Genomic DNA, 18,354 nt, shown 5'->3' with positions numbered 1-18,354 from the left:
AGGCCAAGCACAGTCACCTCCTAGTTAGTTAATTCAAGATATATCCCTCACCCTTTTCTGATGTGAAGGAGAAAACCACAGAGGCAGGAGATGTGCTGGGGCAGGCTGGGGCGGGAGGAGCAGAAGGAATTGTGGAGAGGCTCCCACCTCCTCCAGCCCGCCCATGTGCAGCCCTGCAGGGCTGAGTGCTGGAGACAGCACTGAGTATTGAACCACCCTCCAGCACACACAAAATCACAGAATCAAGGAGTGGTTTGGTCCCAACCCCCTGCCATGGGCAGGGACATCTTGCACCATCCCAGGTTGTTCCAAGCCCTGTCCAGCCCGGCCTTGGGCACTTCCAGGGATCCAGGGGCAGCCACAGCTTCTCTGGCACCCTCTGCCAGGGGCTCCTCATCCTCACAGGGAACAATTCCTTCCCAATATCCAATCTAACCCTGCCCTCTGTCAGTGCCCCTTGTCCTGTCACTCCATGCCATGTCAAGATTTCCTTGTGCATAAAATCAAAACCAAGTCAAGAAAGCAAAATACCTGGGTAATTCTTGAAGGGATCCCCACAAAGTGTTTGAGCTGTGCCTGAGCAAGGGAAGGGATCAGAGACTCTGCCAAGGTAAATGCAAAGGCTCACCTGGGCAGGCAAAGCACAGAAATTTTGCAGAGTGATTTGGTTTGAAAAATACCAGCTCACCCTGTTTGAGCAGCCTCACTGGCACCACGGCTGGAGTGAGTCTGATAAAGGGGCAGAGCAGGGAGCAGAGTAGGTGCCAGGAGGTGAAACCATCCCACTCTCTGTGCTAGGAGGAGCCCAGGGACCTTCCTGTGGCCTGGGATCTGACTGCAAAAGCCAGGTTTTGCTTTCCAAGAGGCCACTGACTGCTGGGAAAGCTGAAGCAGGGCAGCATTACTGAGGGTTTCCTGCTTTCTTACCACCTCGATAAGGCCTCCGTTTTTGGGCACTGTAGGGAGATGGTTTTAGTGGAAAAGGGGACCTTTTATCTGTCCTGTCCATCCTCACTGGGCTCCTGAGGATGCAGCTGCCAGGGAAGACACCAGCAGTGGCACTGGCAGAGAGACAGACATGCTTCCATGGAAAAAGGAGCATGAAATTACCCATTTCCAGTGGCTAATTTCACCTTGCTGGTTATCTTGGAGAAGGAAATAAATACAATTCCTTGTGGAATATCACTTTAATGATATTAGCTTGGGTCAGCTGGTGAGGGGAATCATGAGAAAAATAGAGGTGGCAGCTGCTTATCAGGCAGGGTTGGTTTGCATGAGGACTAAAGAAAAAAAAAAAGAAAAAAAGGAAGAGCCTTGGGAGGGAAAAAAAAGCATTAAATAAACCACCACAAATGTATCAGACAGGATCATTAGAAATTTGTGAAAAAAATCCTAAACAGACCAAACGCCACCTGAACACCTGTCAGGAAAAGCCACCCACCCAGTAGCTGTGAAAAGCTGACAGAATGGAAACACAGAGTGTTTCCAAAAGGGATTCATGACTTTCTCTGGCCTCGCTCATCCCTTCCCAGAACATGTTAACCACCTACTCACAGAAGTGCAATGTGGTAAAATCATGCAAAAAGTCCTCTGTGAGAAATTCTTAAGTGCCTCTCAAACCCGAGCTTCACAGACACAGAAACAGCAGAAATTAACCAAAACCTGTGACAGCTTGTGGTGGCTGGGGAAACACAGAGAGCAGAGTCACTCAAGACTTGGTGCTGATAAGGACCAGCAGCACCTTGGGGATGGCTCAAACATGAAAACAGACCCTGAATCAAACTTTTTAAATGCTGGAAATGGCCCTGGGGAAACCTTAGACCTGTGCCTAAAGGGGTTCCAAGAGAGATGGAGAGAGACTTTGGACAAGGGTATGGAGTGGCAGAGCAAGGGAATGGCTTCACACTGACTGAGGGCAGAGTTAGATGGACATTGGGAAGAAATTCTTCCCTGTGAGAGTGGTGAGGCTGTGGCACAGGGTGCCCAGAGAAGCTGTGGCTGCCCCTGGATCCCTGAAGTGTTCAAAGAAGTGCTCAGCCATGAACAGCTGAGGGCCTTCACAAAACGCTGGGGAGCCAGAGAGAGACACAGGGCTTGAGGGACACACACAGGGGACATAGAGGGGGCATAGGGGGATGCAGAACCCGGGAAAAGGATACACAGGGAGGACATGGAAGGCATGCAGGACCTGGAGAAAGGACATGCAAGGGACACGGGAGCATGCAGGATTGGGGAAAGGGACATGCAGGAGAAAAGGTGCCATGCAGGACCCCAGATGGGGACACGCAGGAGACATGGTCGGGAGACATGCATGGGGAACACAGCCCGGGGGGGACAGGCAGGGGACACGGGGGGGCGTGCAGAACCCTGGAGGGGGACAGGCAGGGGACATAGAGAACCCTGGAGAGGGACAGAGAGGGCATGGAGAACCCTGGAGGGGGACACGGGGGTAATGCAGAACCCTGGAGGGGACACGGGGGGCATGCAGGACGCCAAAGTGAGAGGCAGGGTGCACGGTGCGGGGGCAGAGAGGAGATATGGGGGAGTGTGGGGGGCACAGGGGACACAGCAGGGGACCGGGGGCAGCAGGAACCAGGAGGGGGACACGGGTCGGGGACACAAGGCGGGGGGGACACAATGGGGGGATTCCCCCGCAGGACCCCGCGCGCGGGGACCCCCCGGCGGCGCGCGCCGCGCCCCCTCCCACCCCCGCGCGGCGGCGGCGCAGGCGCAGAGCGCCCGCCCGGTCCCTATTTCACGGGGAGCGCGGGCCGCGGCGCCCGCGCCAAATAAGTCTCGGTAGCCGGTGCGGGCCGTGCGCCTGCGCGGGGCCCGAGAGCCGCGCGGCGGAGCCCCGCTCCCCCCCCGGGCCCGCTGCCGCCCTGCCCGCGCCCACCGCCGCCCAACCGGCCCCAGCGCCCGCCGCCGCCGCAGCCCGAGCGGGGCCCGCGGCACCCGGCCCGAGGTAAGCGCCGGGCGCGGCCTCGCCCGCCGCGGGGCCTCCGCCGCACGCGCCGCCCGGGTCCCTGCGGAGCGTCAGGACGTTACGGCGGCGGCGGCAGCGCCCGGCCGCCCGCCCGCCCCGCGGCCCCCCCGCCTCCTCCTCCTCCTCTTCCTCCTCCTCCTCCTCCTCCCTGCCAGCGGGAGCGCGCCCACGCGCCCCTCTGGCCCCCGCAGCCCCCCGTCCTGCGCGCCGCCCCGCAGCGGGGCCGAGGGGGGACAGCGGGGACGCCGTGACGGCACTCGGGGCACCCCCTGCCCGCCCGGGGCCCCCCGAGACCCTCCCCGGCCGCCTCCACGTGCAGCGCCCTCCACCCCCGTGCGCCCCACTCTGCGAACCGCCCCCCTTCCTGCCGTGCAGCCGCAGCCCCCCGGGCACCCCCTCTCTGTGCTCCCCCGTGCTGCGCTCTGCCTTCTTCCCCCTTTCCTCGGGGCCGCTCTCCATCGTCTTGCAGCTTCTCTGCCGGGCAGCCCCCCACCCATGCAGCCCCCAGCATGTGCGCCCCCACCCCCGTGCAGCTCAGCCCCCCCTGCACCCCGCTTTTCGTGTAGCCCCCCACCCGTGCTGTCTCCATCTCCTCTCTCCATGTGACCCTGTGCACCCTCTCGCACCCCCTGGCCCCCACCCTGTGCACCTCTGTTTAACCCCTCCCGTGCATCCCTTCTCTCTGAGACCTCTCTGCATCCCCACTCTGTGCATGCCTTTGCTGGCTGCCCACAGTGTCATCTCCCTGGTCTCTGCCCTCCTGATGCTGCACCCCAAACATCTCTTTCCTCTCCCAGCTGTGCTATGCTTTTTTTTTCCCCTTTTATATTTTTTTCCTCGCTTCACCCCAAGTCTTTCACACACTCTCAGCACCCTGCAAGCTGCACCAGGAGGGACATGCATGGGCACCCTGAGTCCTGCTAGAGCTGGGGTGCCCCTCATCCCTCTCCACAGCCCCATTGCTGGTGCTTTTTTAGCCACTTTTTAGATTACTTTTGTTGTCAGCTTGCTTTTTCTCCATTCAGTGCTGGTTCCTGCCCAGAGGCATCTGAGCAGCACTCATGGGGTTCAATCCCGTGATGCTGGGCAGGATGTCTGGAGCATCCTGAGACTGGGTCCCAGCTCAGGGCGGTTGTGAGTGATGCTACTACTGTGGGGAGGGGTTTTACCCCAAAATGAATTTCTGTGATACTGCTTGGAGTGCTCCATGGGGGTCTGAGCCTGGAACAGCCAGACCTGGACCAGGTGTTCCCTTACCTGTCTCTGTGTGCTGTAGGTGCTGTAGGAGATGCTTTGTAGGCACTGATTTCTCCATACCTGGGCATGGGCTGTTCCCCAGCATTGTGGGCAGCAGGGCAAGGGAGGGGATCCTCACCCTCTGCTCTCCTCAGGTGAGACCACACCTGCAGTGCTGCATCCAGCTCTGGTCCCCCCAGCATCAGAAGGATGTGAAGCTGCTGGAGTGAGTCCAGAGGAGGTCATGGAGATGCTCTGAGGGCTGGAGCACTGCTGCTGTGCAGATAGGCTGAGAGGGCTGGAGAAAAAAAGACACTGAGGAGACCCAAGAGTCCCTTTCAGTTCCTAAAGGGGCTCCAAGAGAGCTGGAGAAGGAGTGATGTCTTACATCTATTGCTGATTTATTAGAAATGCACACTTTGAAATAGTTTCCAGATGTCACTGTTTCTGCAGGCTTGACGTGCTTTTTTTTAATTTGATTTTTTGTGTGTGTGTGACTTTGGAGGAGGGAAGAATCCCTGTTTTAATGTGGAGGAGACAGTGACAAGCTCCTCCAACAGTGTGAAATCGTGAGATAGTTTGAAATACATTTGGAAACGTACCTTCAAACTGAGTATCTTCATAGAGTTTATGGTGGGTGCCAGGAATTTTTTTTTTTTTTTGGACCTCTTTCACACTCTGCTCTTCACCTCCTGCACCCCAGTCCCACCCATGCCCATCATTTTCACCCAGCCTGCAGATCGTGTTGAGCTTCCCTCATCCTTCCTCCTGAGACAGAGCACTTGGGGATTTGCTCATCCCCTTCTCCCTAGGACTGCGGGGTCCCTGCAGCCCCTTCTCTCCTTGCTCCCACCACATCCAGTTCACTGTGGCTTTCTCATATTTCTCCACGAGCAGCTGGTGACCGAGGGCCCAGGCGCGGCGATGGCCACGCCGGACGTCAGTGTCCACATGGAGGAGGTGGTGGTGGTGACCACGCCGGACGGCGCCGTGGACGGCGGCATGGAGGAGGTGAAGACAGTGCTGGTCACCACCAACCTGTCCCAGCACGGGTAAGAGATGGGGGTGGTGCATGCTGAGGGGGTGGAAGCACATGTAGGTTGGGATTTGATCCCCCACTGCTCCCTCCTGCTCGCTGTGGGGATCTCAGTGGTGGCCATGGAGCATCCAGTTCCTTGATAATGCTTCCCATACCCAGGGCTCTGCAGCTCTGTGCAGAACAGGCTCCACTCTTTCCCTCTTTTGGGGGGGGAAAAAAACCAGACCAACCCCAAATACCTTTTTCTGTGTGGATTTGGGTGTGGGAGTTGACGCAGTTGGAACAGGCCACCATTGGCTAAATCAGTCGTTTTCTGCTATTTATTTCATGATGGCTGTGCTGAGCTCTGAACTCAGAGACAAATCTGTCCTCACCAGGTGAGGGTGGTGCCACTGAGCTCCCCTTCCCTGAAGGTTGAGGAGTTTTGGGTTGGCTGGTTTTGGGCTGAGCTCTGCAGGAGCCTCCACTGTCAGCAATAGGAATAAGAGAGGTATCCTTGAAACAGTGTTCTGAATGGAGAGGCACTGCTCAAAAAACCAGACCCGTTATGGGTTGATTGTTAAAGTGATGTTGTTTTGCCCAATTTCTGCCTGTTCTGTTGGCGTTTTATATTCAGTGCTGCTGTTTGTTCAGGTCTAGTCTGTTCATTGGCAGGTTGGTCACGGCCAAAGAGCCTGCCTGGTACCTTGAAGGCCCACATAGCAATGGACTCTTTGCTTTGTTTCTCTATGGTATTTTGGCTGGGACAGAGCCCAGAGACTGTTTTGTGCTTTGTTCTTTCACTGGGCAAAAAGTCCAAGTTCACACCTGGAGCTGCATCCAGGCAGGCTTGTCTGAAGTACGTGGGTGTTGAATGGCTGTTTATTGCTCTCCACAAGATGTTTGTCTTCTTTTCTAAAGCGTGTCTTTGTGTCAGTGCCTGGGGCTTTGGGCAGGGCAGTGACAGCGTTTGTTCCAGTCCAGGTGCCTCCTCTTGTGCTGCTCCAACTGAGATAAAGCCCATTAATAGAGTTTTTGGTAAATAATGGGCAGGGACAGGCAGAGGTAAGAGCTGTTGGTGCTGGGATGGGCAGGATCTGCCCTGCTCTGCCTCCACTCCCTGGGTGTGTGAGCGTTCCCAAGACCTTTTCAATTCCCAGAAATGCTGTGATGATGGGGAAGAAGGGCTCTACTCCTCTTGTTTTGTGTCCCGTGGAGACTCCTTTGTCTCTCTCAGTGGAGAAGCAGCCAGATGTGGCTAGAGAATGGTTCCTGGTTGTAATGTGGCTCTGAGCCTCTACAGACCCATGTGCAGCATTGTGGTGTTGTCTGGGAAAATGGATGATGGCAAAGGCTGGCTCAATCAGTTGGTTTCCTTTCACTCTAGTTCCCTTCCCGTTTTTCTTTGGAAGCCTTTTCTCACCCTGCCAATGTCCCCTGGATGGTCAGGAACAGAACAGCTCTACACAGCAGAGAGAGGAGCACTTTCATTTAATCACAGCTATGAGCAGAGATGTCTTGGCATGTATGAAGAGATTCCCTGAGGGTTTTCCATGTGTCTCTCTGGAGAAGAGCCTCTGGACAGGCTCTTTGCTTCCCCATTCTTGGGGGTGGTAGTGGGTTAATGGAAAGGATGTGAATTTTGGGGTCACTGGGTAAAACCTGCCTGACCCCTCATTAAGCAGAGCAGTGGGGCTGGTGGTGGGTGAACCCATGGTGTCTCTGTGGCCTTGGACCGTGACCCCCACTAGGCTCTGCTCCTTTTGGGGCAGTGCCACAGTGGTGCTGGCTCCTCCCTTTCCCTCTGGTTTCCCTCTCCAGCCCAGCTGGTGTCAGGAGAGCAGCTGCAGGCACAGGCTGGGACCTCTTGGTGTTGGCTCTGAGGAGCTTTCAGTTTGCCTTGTGTGACACTTAAACCAAACTCAGCTTGGGGGTTGGTGTCTTTTTCTAGTGCTCATCTGGGTGTGGGTTTGCTATTAAAAAAACCCTCTTACAACCTATTGTTAAGAGCTTAATTAGCTCATGTGTTCTTAAGGAAAAGGCTGAGGGAAATGGGAAAATAATAATGAGCTGTTCTCTTTGGTCTGTGAGAGGAGGGGATCTGTGCTTGGAGCTCTGAGGTTCTTGTATTTCTGATCAGCACAGGATTCTGGGGGAGACTTTTCACTCTCAAATTTCCAGGCAAGGCAGGAGCAGAAAAGGAGGCGCCAGCCCGCTGAGTTATCTGCACATGCTTCTTCTCTTCCTCCCATCTGGTTTATGGATCCTCCTGGGGAGGAAGATGAGAACCATCCTCCCCTGCCTTCGTCATGGCAACTGGCAAAGGCAGGACCAGCTGGGGGGCTGCACTGCTGGGACTTGGAAGGTGTTTGTGTTTTCTCTTGCATCTGCCTCAGTCTGTTTCCCTGGAATGGCATGGGAGAAACAGCGTGGAGACACTCGCCTTTTTTGTGGTTTTCTTTCCCCCACATGTCCACAGCAGATGCAGACTTCAGTTGCCTGAATTTTTCATACAAGCTGGGAGTTGGTTTGATTGTTTTCCTCTGGAGGTTCGAGGCGTGGTGTTGGGTTATTCCTCCCCTTCCAGTTGTGCCTTTTGGTCATTTTTCGGAGCGGTGCAAATGTGGTGGAGTCCTGGAGGAAGCTCTGAAAGGTGCTGGCTTTTCTGCTGGGGGGTTTCTTCTGGGTAAGTTGGTGGAGGTTCTTGATCTGGAGGCAGGTCAGGGCTGTGGGTTGCTGGGCTTTGCATGCCAGAGGGGGCTGCTTCCTCTAGCACCCTGCTGAAGTGCCACTGCTGGTCTTTCACCTGGAGAAATTCAAGAACCCAGCAGCAAACTGATGAAGAACCCCAGGTTAGAATTCTTCTGTTCTTCTGTCAGACTGCCACTTGTGTAATAATCACCTGTGTGCAAATGCCTTAGCTCAGAGTTTATTTTTTTTTACTCCTTTCACATTATCCTCCCCATGCTCTGCCAGGGCTCTGGGCTGGTGGTTGCTGTGAGCTGCAGAGGCAGAGTTGTGTCCTTTGTCACAGCAGGGGCTGTCTCCCCTCTGGAGCAGCATCTCTGAGCCTGGTGAGGCTGAGCTGCCACCCACACCATTCCTTATCTCTGTGCTGCTCCCCACAGGTACCTGCCCTGCAGCTGCTGAGGGGAGGGATGCTTTGAAGCTACAGTTCCACCCTGGAGCTCTGTGTTAGGAGCCCAGAATGGAAAAACCAGTTGCTCTTGAATTTCCTTGTCCCCGTGGCACTGCGGGTGAGAAATGTGGTTGCCAGTGAGTCACTAGGACTGTCTTTTAATTTCATCAATGGTACCAAACTGAGGGAGGTTTCAGGTTTATTTTCTTTGTGGAGTCTTCCTAGGGAGTTTATATGCCAAAGCACATGAAAAGCTAATTGTATTCCTCCCCCTGCCCCTGCAGGTCAAGCTTTCTGCAGCAATTAGTCAGCTTCAGTAACACTACCAAACATATTTCTTGAAAGGAGGGTAGACTTAGATTAGATATTAGGAAGAAATTGTTTCCTGTGAGGGTGGTGAGGCCCTGGCACAGGCTGTCCAGAGAAGCTGTGTCTGCCTGATCCCTGGAATTGTTCAAGGCCAGCTTGGGTGGGGCTTGGAGCAGCCTGGGATAGTGGAAGGTGTCCCGGCCCATGGGAGGGGCTTGGAACAAGATGAGTTTGAAGGGCCCTTTCAATCCCCGAGTGCTGGCTGTGATGTACAGGTGGGATCCATAAGGGCACCAGTGTGGGCTCCCATCCTTTGGGACCTCACCTCCAAAGCCAAGGGGCTGAGGAGCATGTCCCACATCCCAGCCAGAAGTGTCTGTTCCCTCTGAGTGTGGGCAGCTCCTTGGAGGGGCCTGGGGCTCTGTATTGAGCTGGCAGAGCTGGGATGGGAGAGCAGCAAGGGAGAGGGTGCTGTGCAGGACTCACTGTGTGACTCCGTGGGCAAAGCACCCAGAGAAGATGGAGATCTCAGTGTGGGGACAATGGGAGCAGTTGGATAACCAGCTATTAATGAATGTCATAGATATATCAAGTTTTAAGAGGCTCAGAGATTGTATTGCAAGCGTCTATAGCTCATGTTATGTTATCTCTGCTCACAGATCTGCTCTTGGGGTTTGTCCAACTCCTTTATAGTGTCTCTGTGGCTCACTGAGGTCCTGTTCCCTGGAGCATCCTGCATACCAGAGGACTCAGCCAGTCCATTGCCCAGACAGCAGCAGCATGTTTCACACATGTTTTTCCTGGGGAAATCTCAGGCAAAGCTTCCAAAGGCTGGCAGTGACTTCTGAGCAAGGGGCTGTGCTGACAGCATCTCTCCATGCCAGCTCTCCAGCATGGGCTGGGCTGGAGGCAGATCCACAGGGCTGGGATTAAAGGGGAGGCAAGAGAGAGCTGGCCAGGCTGCTGACAGGGGGTACTTCATCTCCACATGGAAAAATGGAGCTGAACCTCCCAAACCCAGAGCTTGACTCTTAGCTCTTGTGGGAGAATGTGATTTGAGGGACTTTGAGGCAGCGTCTCCACAGGGCATCGGTGTGGGGGTGGCACATGGCTGAGGAATGTCTCTGCCTCTCTTCCCAGTGGTGACATCAACGAAGACACTCTGGAGACTGAAAATGCAGCTGCTGCAGCTGCTGCTGCCTTCACAGCCTCCACAGACCTGAAGGAAGCAGTTCTAGGTAGGTCAGCTCTTTCCATAGCCCCTTGTGCCAGCTCCACCAGCCCAGTGTGCCACAGCCCTGTGCTGCTGTCAGACAGGACAGTCCAAGCACTGCTGTGCACAGCTGCTGGGCTCCAGGGCTGTTCTCTTGAGGGCCTTGGGATGCTGTCCCAGCAGCCAGGGTGACCAGCAGGGAGCTGGCAGTGGCTGGCTGGGCTGCTGCTGCCCTCTCCTGGTCTGGGATGAGTCCCTGTGTCCAGCCTCCCTGGCTCCTGCCATTCCAGCTTGCCACGGGGCTGAGAGTTTTGCAGTTTTGAAAGTGAGTTTAGGGAGCAAAGGCTGATCAGCTGGGCTGGAGTTGACTTAAAACCAGTTTTACTTTAAAACCAAGAGTGGCTCCACCCAGATAACATCATTCTTTTTTATCAGGAAAGGATGACTTCTCATATTCCCTGTGCTCAACTGCAGCTGGATTGGCATAAATCTGCCTGGGCTGTTTTGCCTGAGAAATTTGGGGTTTTGGATGCTTTTGTAGCAAAGTGCAAGTGAGTGGTGGCCACAAATCCTAGCACTCCCCACCATGCATCATGTATTTTTTTTTTTTTTAATTTCTGAGTTTCAAAACTGTTGTTGCATGTGTGGCTCAGGCATGTGAATCGGGAGCTGTGGCTCATGTTTCTTTTTGATCTGTCCCTTCCTCTGATCCCTGTGAGAAGTGAAGATGGCTGAAGATGAGGACAGTTTGGAAGCAGAGATTGTCTACCCCATCACCTGCGGGGACAGCAAAGCCAACCTCATCTGGAGGAAGTTTGTGTGCCCTGGGATCAATGTGAAGTGTGTGCAGGTGAGAACAGAGAGCCCAGCATTTGGTTTATGCTTTCCCCATGCCCACATTGTAAGATCACCTGGCTTGTCCTGGTTATGATGAGCTTTGATCAGCTGCTTTGCATCACAACCATGTCATGGTAGGAAATGATGACATTTTCCTGGTGCTTGGTACCTGATACTTGTCCTGACTGAATTGTGTAGTTGTGGCTGGAGAAATGGAGCCTCAATTTAATATTGAAAATTTGAGAAATTTGGGCGCTTCCAGTCTCTTCTGCTGAGTTGGGAAGTTGATAGTTTGGGGAATGTATTGGTTGAGGACCTACTGAAGAGTTGCTGCTGTGTCCTGGATAACTCATGGTTAAAATTTACATGAATTCAGGAACATGCCACAAGTGAGTCATTGCTGGCATTTGTACACAGCCTAAACAATGCCCTGCTGAGGGAGAGTCTCCTTGGGCTCCCAAAGGATAGTCCTTGCCCTTCCCAGCAGAGATGGTCTCCTCTGTCCATGAGGCAGAGGATAGATGCTGCTGTCCTCTAAAATCTGTCCTCTCTGCACTGAAGCCCTTGTCCTTGTTCAGAGATGCAGTTTCTCATGCAGTAACAGAGTTGCTCTATGTTGCCCAACATGGCCATGGAAAAGAGGAGGCCTGGATTTGGGAAATCCTTTGAGATGGGCTGTAAGGCAGCTTTTAAGAGGACTGCTGGGTCATGGTTGGACTGGAGGGTCTTGATCACCCTGAGTGATTCTATAATTCTGTGATCGTGCAGTTGCTGTCAGGTCAGTGTGTGGGTTCAGGCACGGCTGGGTGTGTAGGGCAATAAAAGAAAGGGACAAGTTGGCACGGTGTGTGCCAGCTCCCTGAGGCTGGTTTGCAGGAGCAGTGGGTGTGCACTGCCAGAGAGGCCAGAGGTTCCCTGATACCAATGGTTGGGCTCTGGAGCAGGAGGTCAAAGACCAAATGGGCTTCTTCTCTCTCTCTCTCCTATGGGGCGTAACATGCCCCTGGACCCAAATGTTAGCAGTGCAGCCCAGCTTTCACTGACTCCATTGTTAGTGGGAGTGTGCTCCCTGCTGTTAATGATGCTTTGCACAGTCTATGGGTATTTTCTCAGCTGTCCTGTCTGAGCTGGGCAAACTCACATACCCTGAACCCTTGGCTTGGAACAGCTGTTAACTACCCATCCATGACAGCAATGTTTGGCTTTAATCTTTCTGACTTGGGCAGTTTCTCTGTGCTGGGGAGTGCCTGGCAGCTATCTGCTTTGGTGGTGTTCAGTGGCACACAGAGGCTGCCGGGCACTGGGAGACACTGCCAGGCTCCAGCTGAACCCTGCTCACAGGGCACCCTTGGCTTGTTTATGGCTTGTGGCACTGATGTTGCACCCCTGGCTTTTGCAGTTTCATGATCACCTAATCAGCCCCAAGGAGTTTGTCCACCTGGCAGGCAAGTCGACCTTGAAGGATTGGAAGCGGGCGATCCGGATGAACGGGATCATGCTCCGGTTAGTCCCTGCCTTTATCTCTGGACACTTCTCTCTGGGGAATTGTGGTGGGCTGGGACAGAACCTTTGATATGACAGCTTTGCTGCTGAGGGAGAAAATGAACCACTAAACATTTATCTTAATTGACAGCCTGGTCCCAAATGTGGTCGGTCCGATGGTTTTGTTCTGCCCTTGTGCCTAGGGAATAATTTGGGGCAAGAAATATTTCTCTAGTCTTTTCAGGGTTTGGACCACACTGAGTTTCCAGTGTAGGGACACTAGAAATTTTACTGGCTGTTGATGGTTGGGCCATGCTGTCTGTGGATTCTCAGCATAACCCACCAAATGAAATAATGTCTGGTCATCACCAGTGCTCTGGTTGCAGCACTCCTGCTTGACGTCACTTCTAAATAAGTCCTGGCAAAGAAAAAAAAATTTCTTTATTACAAGCATTTCTCTTCTCTAGTATTAACTACAGTAATTCAATTCCTCTATGTTCCTCCTGAACACCAGCCTGAGACTGTGATTTAATTAAAGTCTTTTTCTGCCTTTGGGCAGGATAAAAAAGAATCACCTCTTTCCCCAGGAATTGTCACTGGTTTTGTGCTCTTTTCACAGGGTGACATTGCCTTTCCCTGCATTCTTCTGCTTCAATGCAGGCATCTCTTGTATTCCTTTTAAGCAGCTTTTGCTCCACATAAATTTTGCATAATAGGTTTAGGCTTTGTCAAGGCAGAGCTTTGAGAGAGGGGGAAAAAAACTTCAGGGGAATGTCTGAATGCCACCCCCTTTAAATGAGATGAGAGACCTGATTTTGATTTATAAACAGGGTTATGTCCTGTCTCCTTTTGAGCTGTGGGGTCAAAAAGGCAAGAAAGAAGCTCCTTCTGGTCTCACCCTGACTCCAGCTGACCCTTTGGTTGAGGGAATGTGCTGGTGGTACCAGACAGGGGGCTCTCTCTTCTTCCTTCCTCAATAAAGGAGTTAATCAGTCCTGGTAAGGGCTCCTGTTGGCTGTGCCAGCTCTCCTGGTATTTTGGGACTCAGAAGTTTGGGGTGAAGGCTGCCAGGAGCTGCATCTCAGAGCTCTTAGCTGTTGCTGATGTACCTGTCCTTGTGCTTGCTCCTTGTCTTTCAGGAAGATTATGGACTCAGGAGAGCTGGATTTCTACCAGCACACAAAGGTCTGTTCCAACACCTGCCGGAGCACCAAAATTGACCTGACTGGAGCCAGGGTGTCCCTGACCAGCCAGACATCAACAGAGTACATCCCTCTGACTCCTGCCTCTGCTGATGGTATGTGCAGCCATTCCTCACCCTCAGCAGGGGCTTTGACACATCAAAGCACATGAATGCCACATGACCAAGGTCCCTGTGGCTGCCCCTCTCTGGAAGGGTCCAAGGCCAGGTTGGACAGCACTGGAAGCAATCTGGTCTAGTGGAAGGTGTCCCTGACCATTGCAGGGGGTTGGAATGAGATGAGCTTTGAGGTCCCTTCCAACCCAAACCATTCTGTGATTTTATGAATTTGACTTATAATTGCTGGCAACTGTTTCATTGGAAAGCATTCTAATTTTGAAATACTTCTATACTTAACTCCTTTTGCCACTGAGCAGCCCTCAAACAAAACAGCAGCCCCCCACACCTCAAGCACACCTGGTGGTGCCTCTGGGACAGGGCCCCTCTGTGGCTCTGCAGAGCACCCATCCACCACATCCTGGTGTTGTGGTGAGGAAGCTGATGCACAGCACACTCCAAGTTCCCCTGTTAAACATGAGCTCACCAATGAGAGATGTTTGCCAGCTGCTGGGCTGTGCTGAAATAACCAGAGATCTGAAAGCTGCAGAGTAAAGGAGCAGAGGGACTGGATTTAATGGCTGCAACTGAGCATTCCAAAGGCTCTGCACAGCTCTGTGGGGCTCTGGCCAGATTCCCATCCATCCTGCCTCCTGCACACAGCGTGAATGACGCCTGTTCCCCGGCTCTATGGTAACAAAACTGCTGAGATTTGGCAGAGCTGGAGGGAAGGAGGGATCCCCCCTGCATCCCTGTGCAGTGGGGGCTGCTCTTCCCTTTGAGGCTTTAGAAACCCTCCAGACAAACGGTGGCTGGGTAAAAAGGACTGCCAAAAAAAAAAAAAAAATCAGGCTCTAAATCTGTTTGACTTTTGCCCTGAGCAGTGCTGATGTGTTGGCAGGGGGGAATGGGAGAGAAGTGCTTCTCTCAAGCATGTGTTCTTGTGCTGCAAAGGTTGCAGGAGCTATCCCTGGGGATTGCACTCTAATGGAAAATAAGCACAGCTGGCACAGCAACCACTTAAGTGTCTGTGCTCAGCATTGAGATCTGCATTCAAACAGATGTGATCCTGTGCAATATGAAGGAGAAGTCACAGAAATGCAGCAAGGGAGTGCTTCCCTTGGAAACAGCCTGTGAAAATACAGGGAAAGATCAGGACCTGGGAATTTTTTTCTCTTCTTTTTCGCTATTGGTTGCAGTGAACGGATCCCCAGCTACAATAACCATAGAAACATGTGAGGATGCCAGTGATTGGAGCACCAGCATTGGAGGTATGGCTTGGCATCCCACAGGGCCCACTGGGTGGGGGAGATGTGGGGAAAAAGGGGAACAGCAGGGTAAGGAGCAGGAAGGACCCTCTTAGCAGAGCAGCCTTGCATGAGCCTCCAGTGGGATTATTCCTTGGCTGCTTATGGAATAGCACTGTGTTACATTCCATGTGTTACACTGTGTGTGGGCTGGATGCACAGCCTTGGCATGAAGTTGTTTCCAAGCGCCAGCATATCAAAGCCAGGGCCAAATGTGGCTCTTAAGGGACAAAATTCTTGTCAGAGGAATCATGAAATCATTCTCCTTGGTGCTACTGGCTGTAGTAAAGTGTCCTGTTGGTGTGGGACAGGGGTGGGGAGGGCATATCCTCCTTTGGGTCCATGCTCTGGGTGGGCTTTGCCCCAGCCCTGTGAGCCCAGGGGTCTCTCCCAGCCTGACAGGACTGCACCCCTGCAGGGGTGTCCACAGGGAATCCATATTAGATTGCCATTAAACCCTGCTGAGGATTTTGAGGTTCTTCCTTGCTTCCTCTTTCTCCAGATGACACCTTTGCTTTTTGGCAAGGTCTGAAGGACAGTGGTCTCCTGGAAGAAGTGATCCATGAGTTCCACCAGGAGCTGGTGGAGACCATGAAGGGCTTGCAGCAGCGAGCACAGGATCCCCCACTGCAGCTTGGGGGTAAGGACCTGGAAATCCTTATTATTATCCTTAGGGATATCTGAATGGCACAATAGGGACATAGTTCATCATAAAAAAAAAAATCTCATTTCTGACTGGTGAGGTTGCACTTGGGTATAATTCAGGTGATCTCAGTTCTGCAATTCCCTGTGCCTGGAGCTTCCTCTTTGCTGGCTCTGGGTCTGGACAAATGCTTGGCTTGGGACCTGAGGTAGAATTGAGGCCATTGGAATAACGATGCAGCAAGCAGCTACTGTGCCAGCAGATTTCTTATCACTCCTGCTAGGCAGGAGAGGACTGTTTACATGCCAGTGACCTCTTGCCCTTTCTCATGGCTTCTGCCTTCTCGTCTTCCCCAGCCTCTTGCATTACCCTCCCTCAGATTTTGGCTGCCTCTGCTGGAGGTATTTGTTGTCTTTTGCCAAACCACAAATAGCTTGCGCAGGGAGTTTTGCTTCCTCAAAGATTCTGTGTCTTGTTTTTAAGATGCTGTTTTACTCAACAACATAGTCCAGAACTTTGGGATGCTGGATCTGGTCAAGAAGGTCCTGGCCAGCCACAAGTGCCAGATGGATCGCTCGAGGGAGCAGTACACACGGGATTTGGCAGGTATGCCCTGCGCACGCCGGGGTGGCACCGGGCGTCGCTGCCAGCGCCTTTTCTTTTGGGCTGAGAAAGTGGGGGTTGTGTTAAAGCTGGTGGCTTTAAACCAGCCACACCAGGTATTGCTTCTGGGAGGCTTGTCCAGGATCCAAGCTGAGCCAAACCTCTTCTCTCTCCAGCTCTGGAGCAGCAGTGTGACGAGCACCGCAAGCGAGCGAAGGAGCTGAAGCACAAATCTCAACATCTCAACAATGTCCTGATGACCCTGACGCCCGTCTCTGTTCCCACGCCTCTGAAACGCCCCAGGCTGACCAGGGCCACCTCCGGACCAGCTGCCATCACCTCCCAAGTCCTGTCCCAGCCAGCGCAGCTCGCTGTCACCCCCGGCGTGCCGGTGTCCCAGATTGCCAATCTCCCTCTCGGCAAAGTGGTCTCAGCCCTCCCTCCTTCGGTGCTTGGAAAGAGCCCAGCCCAGCCCCCTGCTGTGAGCTCCCCAGCCTCCCCTCTGCTGGGGGGGTACACCGTGCTGGCCTCTGCTGGCTCCACCTTCCCCAGCACGGTGGAAATCCACCCGGACGCTTCCAACCTGACGGTGCTGAGCACGGCTGCAGTCCAGGACGGCAGCACGGTGGTGAAGGTGGTGAGCCCCTTCCAGCTCCTGACACTTCCAGGACTTGGCACGACCATCCAGAACGTGACACAAATAGCTCCCAGTGGGAGCACGGTCGTGACTGTGCCATCCGGCGCCACCGAGGCGGCCGGGGACGAGCACGCCGCCGCCGCCATCGAGGTGACCGCGGTGGCTGATGAGGCGGAGCAGAAGTGAGAGGGGGGACTTGCCTGGAGGGACGCTGGCCGTGCCACTCTGGGGGGAACTGCCTCTTCTCTGGCTGCGCTGTGGGAAGAGGAGCGGTGTCATGAGGGGCACGGGCTAACAAGACTCAGAGCAGCTCGTGTTGGGAGCCAGGAGGTTCAGGTCAGAGGGAAGGAGGGGGGAGGAAGGATGCCTGGAGAAGGGAAAGGCAGAAATGCTCTGCCTTGTTTGGAGAAGGGAAGGAAAAAAGAGCGTATTTTTTTATAGAGCTTTCTTCCCCTGTTCTCTTGGAATAGCTTTCCTGCTCTGGGTCATCAGCCCAGCCTCGCTGGCAGGCACACCTGGAGCAGCGTCCATTGGGAGGAGTGGACAGGAGCAGGGAGAAGGCAGTAGCAAAAGGAAGCTGCCGAGGGGTCTGGTGTGCAGGAAACTGGCTGCCCCACCATCCCTAATGGCTGCAGGAGTGGAGAGGGATGCCAAGACAGGAATTCCATGGCTCTGTACAATCACTGACACCAGGAAGGGCTCTGGCAGCATTGGCACAGGCCCTGGGAGGTTGGGTTTTGTGTGTGACACCGGCTTTGGGTGGCAGGAACAAGTATTGAGTCAGTGGGCATGGTGGTTACCTCGGTCTGCTGGGGAAGGAGCAGGAAGGGAGGAACCCAGAGGGCTGAGAAGAGCTGTGACTTCTGAGGATTTAGGGTCTTTTTCTAGTTTTCTCAAAAAGAAAAAGAAAAAAATCCATTCTTGGGATTTTTTTTTAAGCCAATGGCGATTTTTAAGCAAAGCCCTGGTTGGGAAGCTCGTTCTGCATGGCAGAGCCGTGCTGCAGAACGTGCAGAGCTGAGCCCCGTGGCCGTGCTCCAAAGAGCTCACACTTCCTCACGAGGGGGGACCCTGCTGTCCCCAGCATCCCAGGGGAGCTGGATGCTGCCATTCCTCCCTGCTGGGTTCAAGCAGCTGTTCTGTAACAGGGTGCTCAACCCCCCCAGTTCTCCTTTAGCCACCCCACTCGCTGTGACTCTCACCAGGTCCCATCCCAGGGCCTGTGTGTCTCATGCTGTCTCTGGCTGGAAGGAGTGGGGTGCTTGGAGTGTTGGGGTTTCTCCAAACTTGATCCGGCAACAGCAGCAACGACAGGTCACTTTATTGAGTAATAAATATTTTTTTGAAAGAATGCTTCTGGTTTATTATGTTTTCTTTGTCCAGGTGTGACAACTGGGATTGTGAAATGGGGCTAAGGCAGGACAAGAACACACTTTATTAAGTATAAATGTACATGTCCTCTGTGTTCTCTCTGGCTGTGGGTGTGCAAGGAGCCTGAAACGTGGCTCCAAAGTCTGGTTGTCCACGGCACGGCTGGCACAGCCTGGCTGCACCCAGAGCTGATAATCACTGGTGCCCAACCAGTGTTTAGGAGAGTTCTGACACGTAATCAGGAAGGAAAGTGATCTATTCTTCTGAAGCATTAGA

General features: G+C 53.6%; 1 protein-coding gene across 4 annotated transcripts; it reads left to right on the top strand.

Annotated features, from left to right (window-relative positions):
* Nucleotides 1–5,109: 5,109 nt before the first annotated feature.
* GMEB2 (glucocorticoid modulatory element binding protein 2) lies at nucleotides 5,110–18,058 on the top strand. Of its 4 annotated transcripts, none has more exons than XM_079322052.1 (9): nucleotides 5,110–5,274; nucleotides 9,829–9,926; nucleotides 10,624–10,751; nucleotides 12,138–12,241; nucleotides 13,360–13,517; nucleotides 14,717–14,788; nucleotides 15,327–15,464; nucleotides 15,951–16,073; nucleotides 16,247–18,058. In XM_079322052.1, exons 1-9 carry the CDS (start codon nucleotides 5,147–5,149, stop codon nucleotides 16,891–16,893), a joined length of 1,596 nt encoding a protein of 531 aa, XP_079178178.1. In that variant the 5' UTR covers nucleotides 5,110–5,146; the 3' UTR covers nucleotides 16,894–18,058. The 4 variants fall into 4 exon arrangements, with proteins under 4 accessions (XP_079178178.1, XP_079178179.1, XP_079178181.1 ...); XM_079322053.1 differs by having other exon boundaries at nucleotides 10,621–10,751; nucleotides 15,975–16,073; XM_079322055.1 differs by having other exon boundaries at nucleotides 5,111–5,274; nucleotides 10,621–10,751.
* Nucleotides 18,059–18,354: the final 296 nt, after the last annotated feature.

Source organism: Erithacus rubecula, assembly GCF_903797595.1.
Source record: "Erithacus rubecula genome assembly, chromosome: 18".
Classification (NCBI taxonomy): domain Eukaryota; kingdom Metazoa; phylum Chordata; class Aves; order Passeriformes; family Muscicapidae; genus Erithacus; species Erithacus rubecula.
This window is presented reverse-complemented; position numbering and strand designations above follow the sequence as displayed.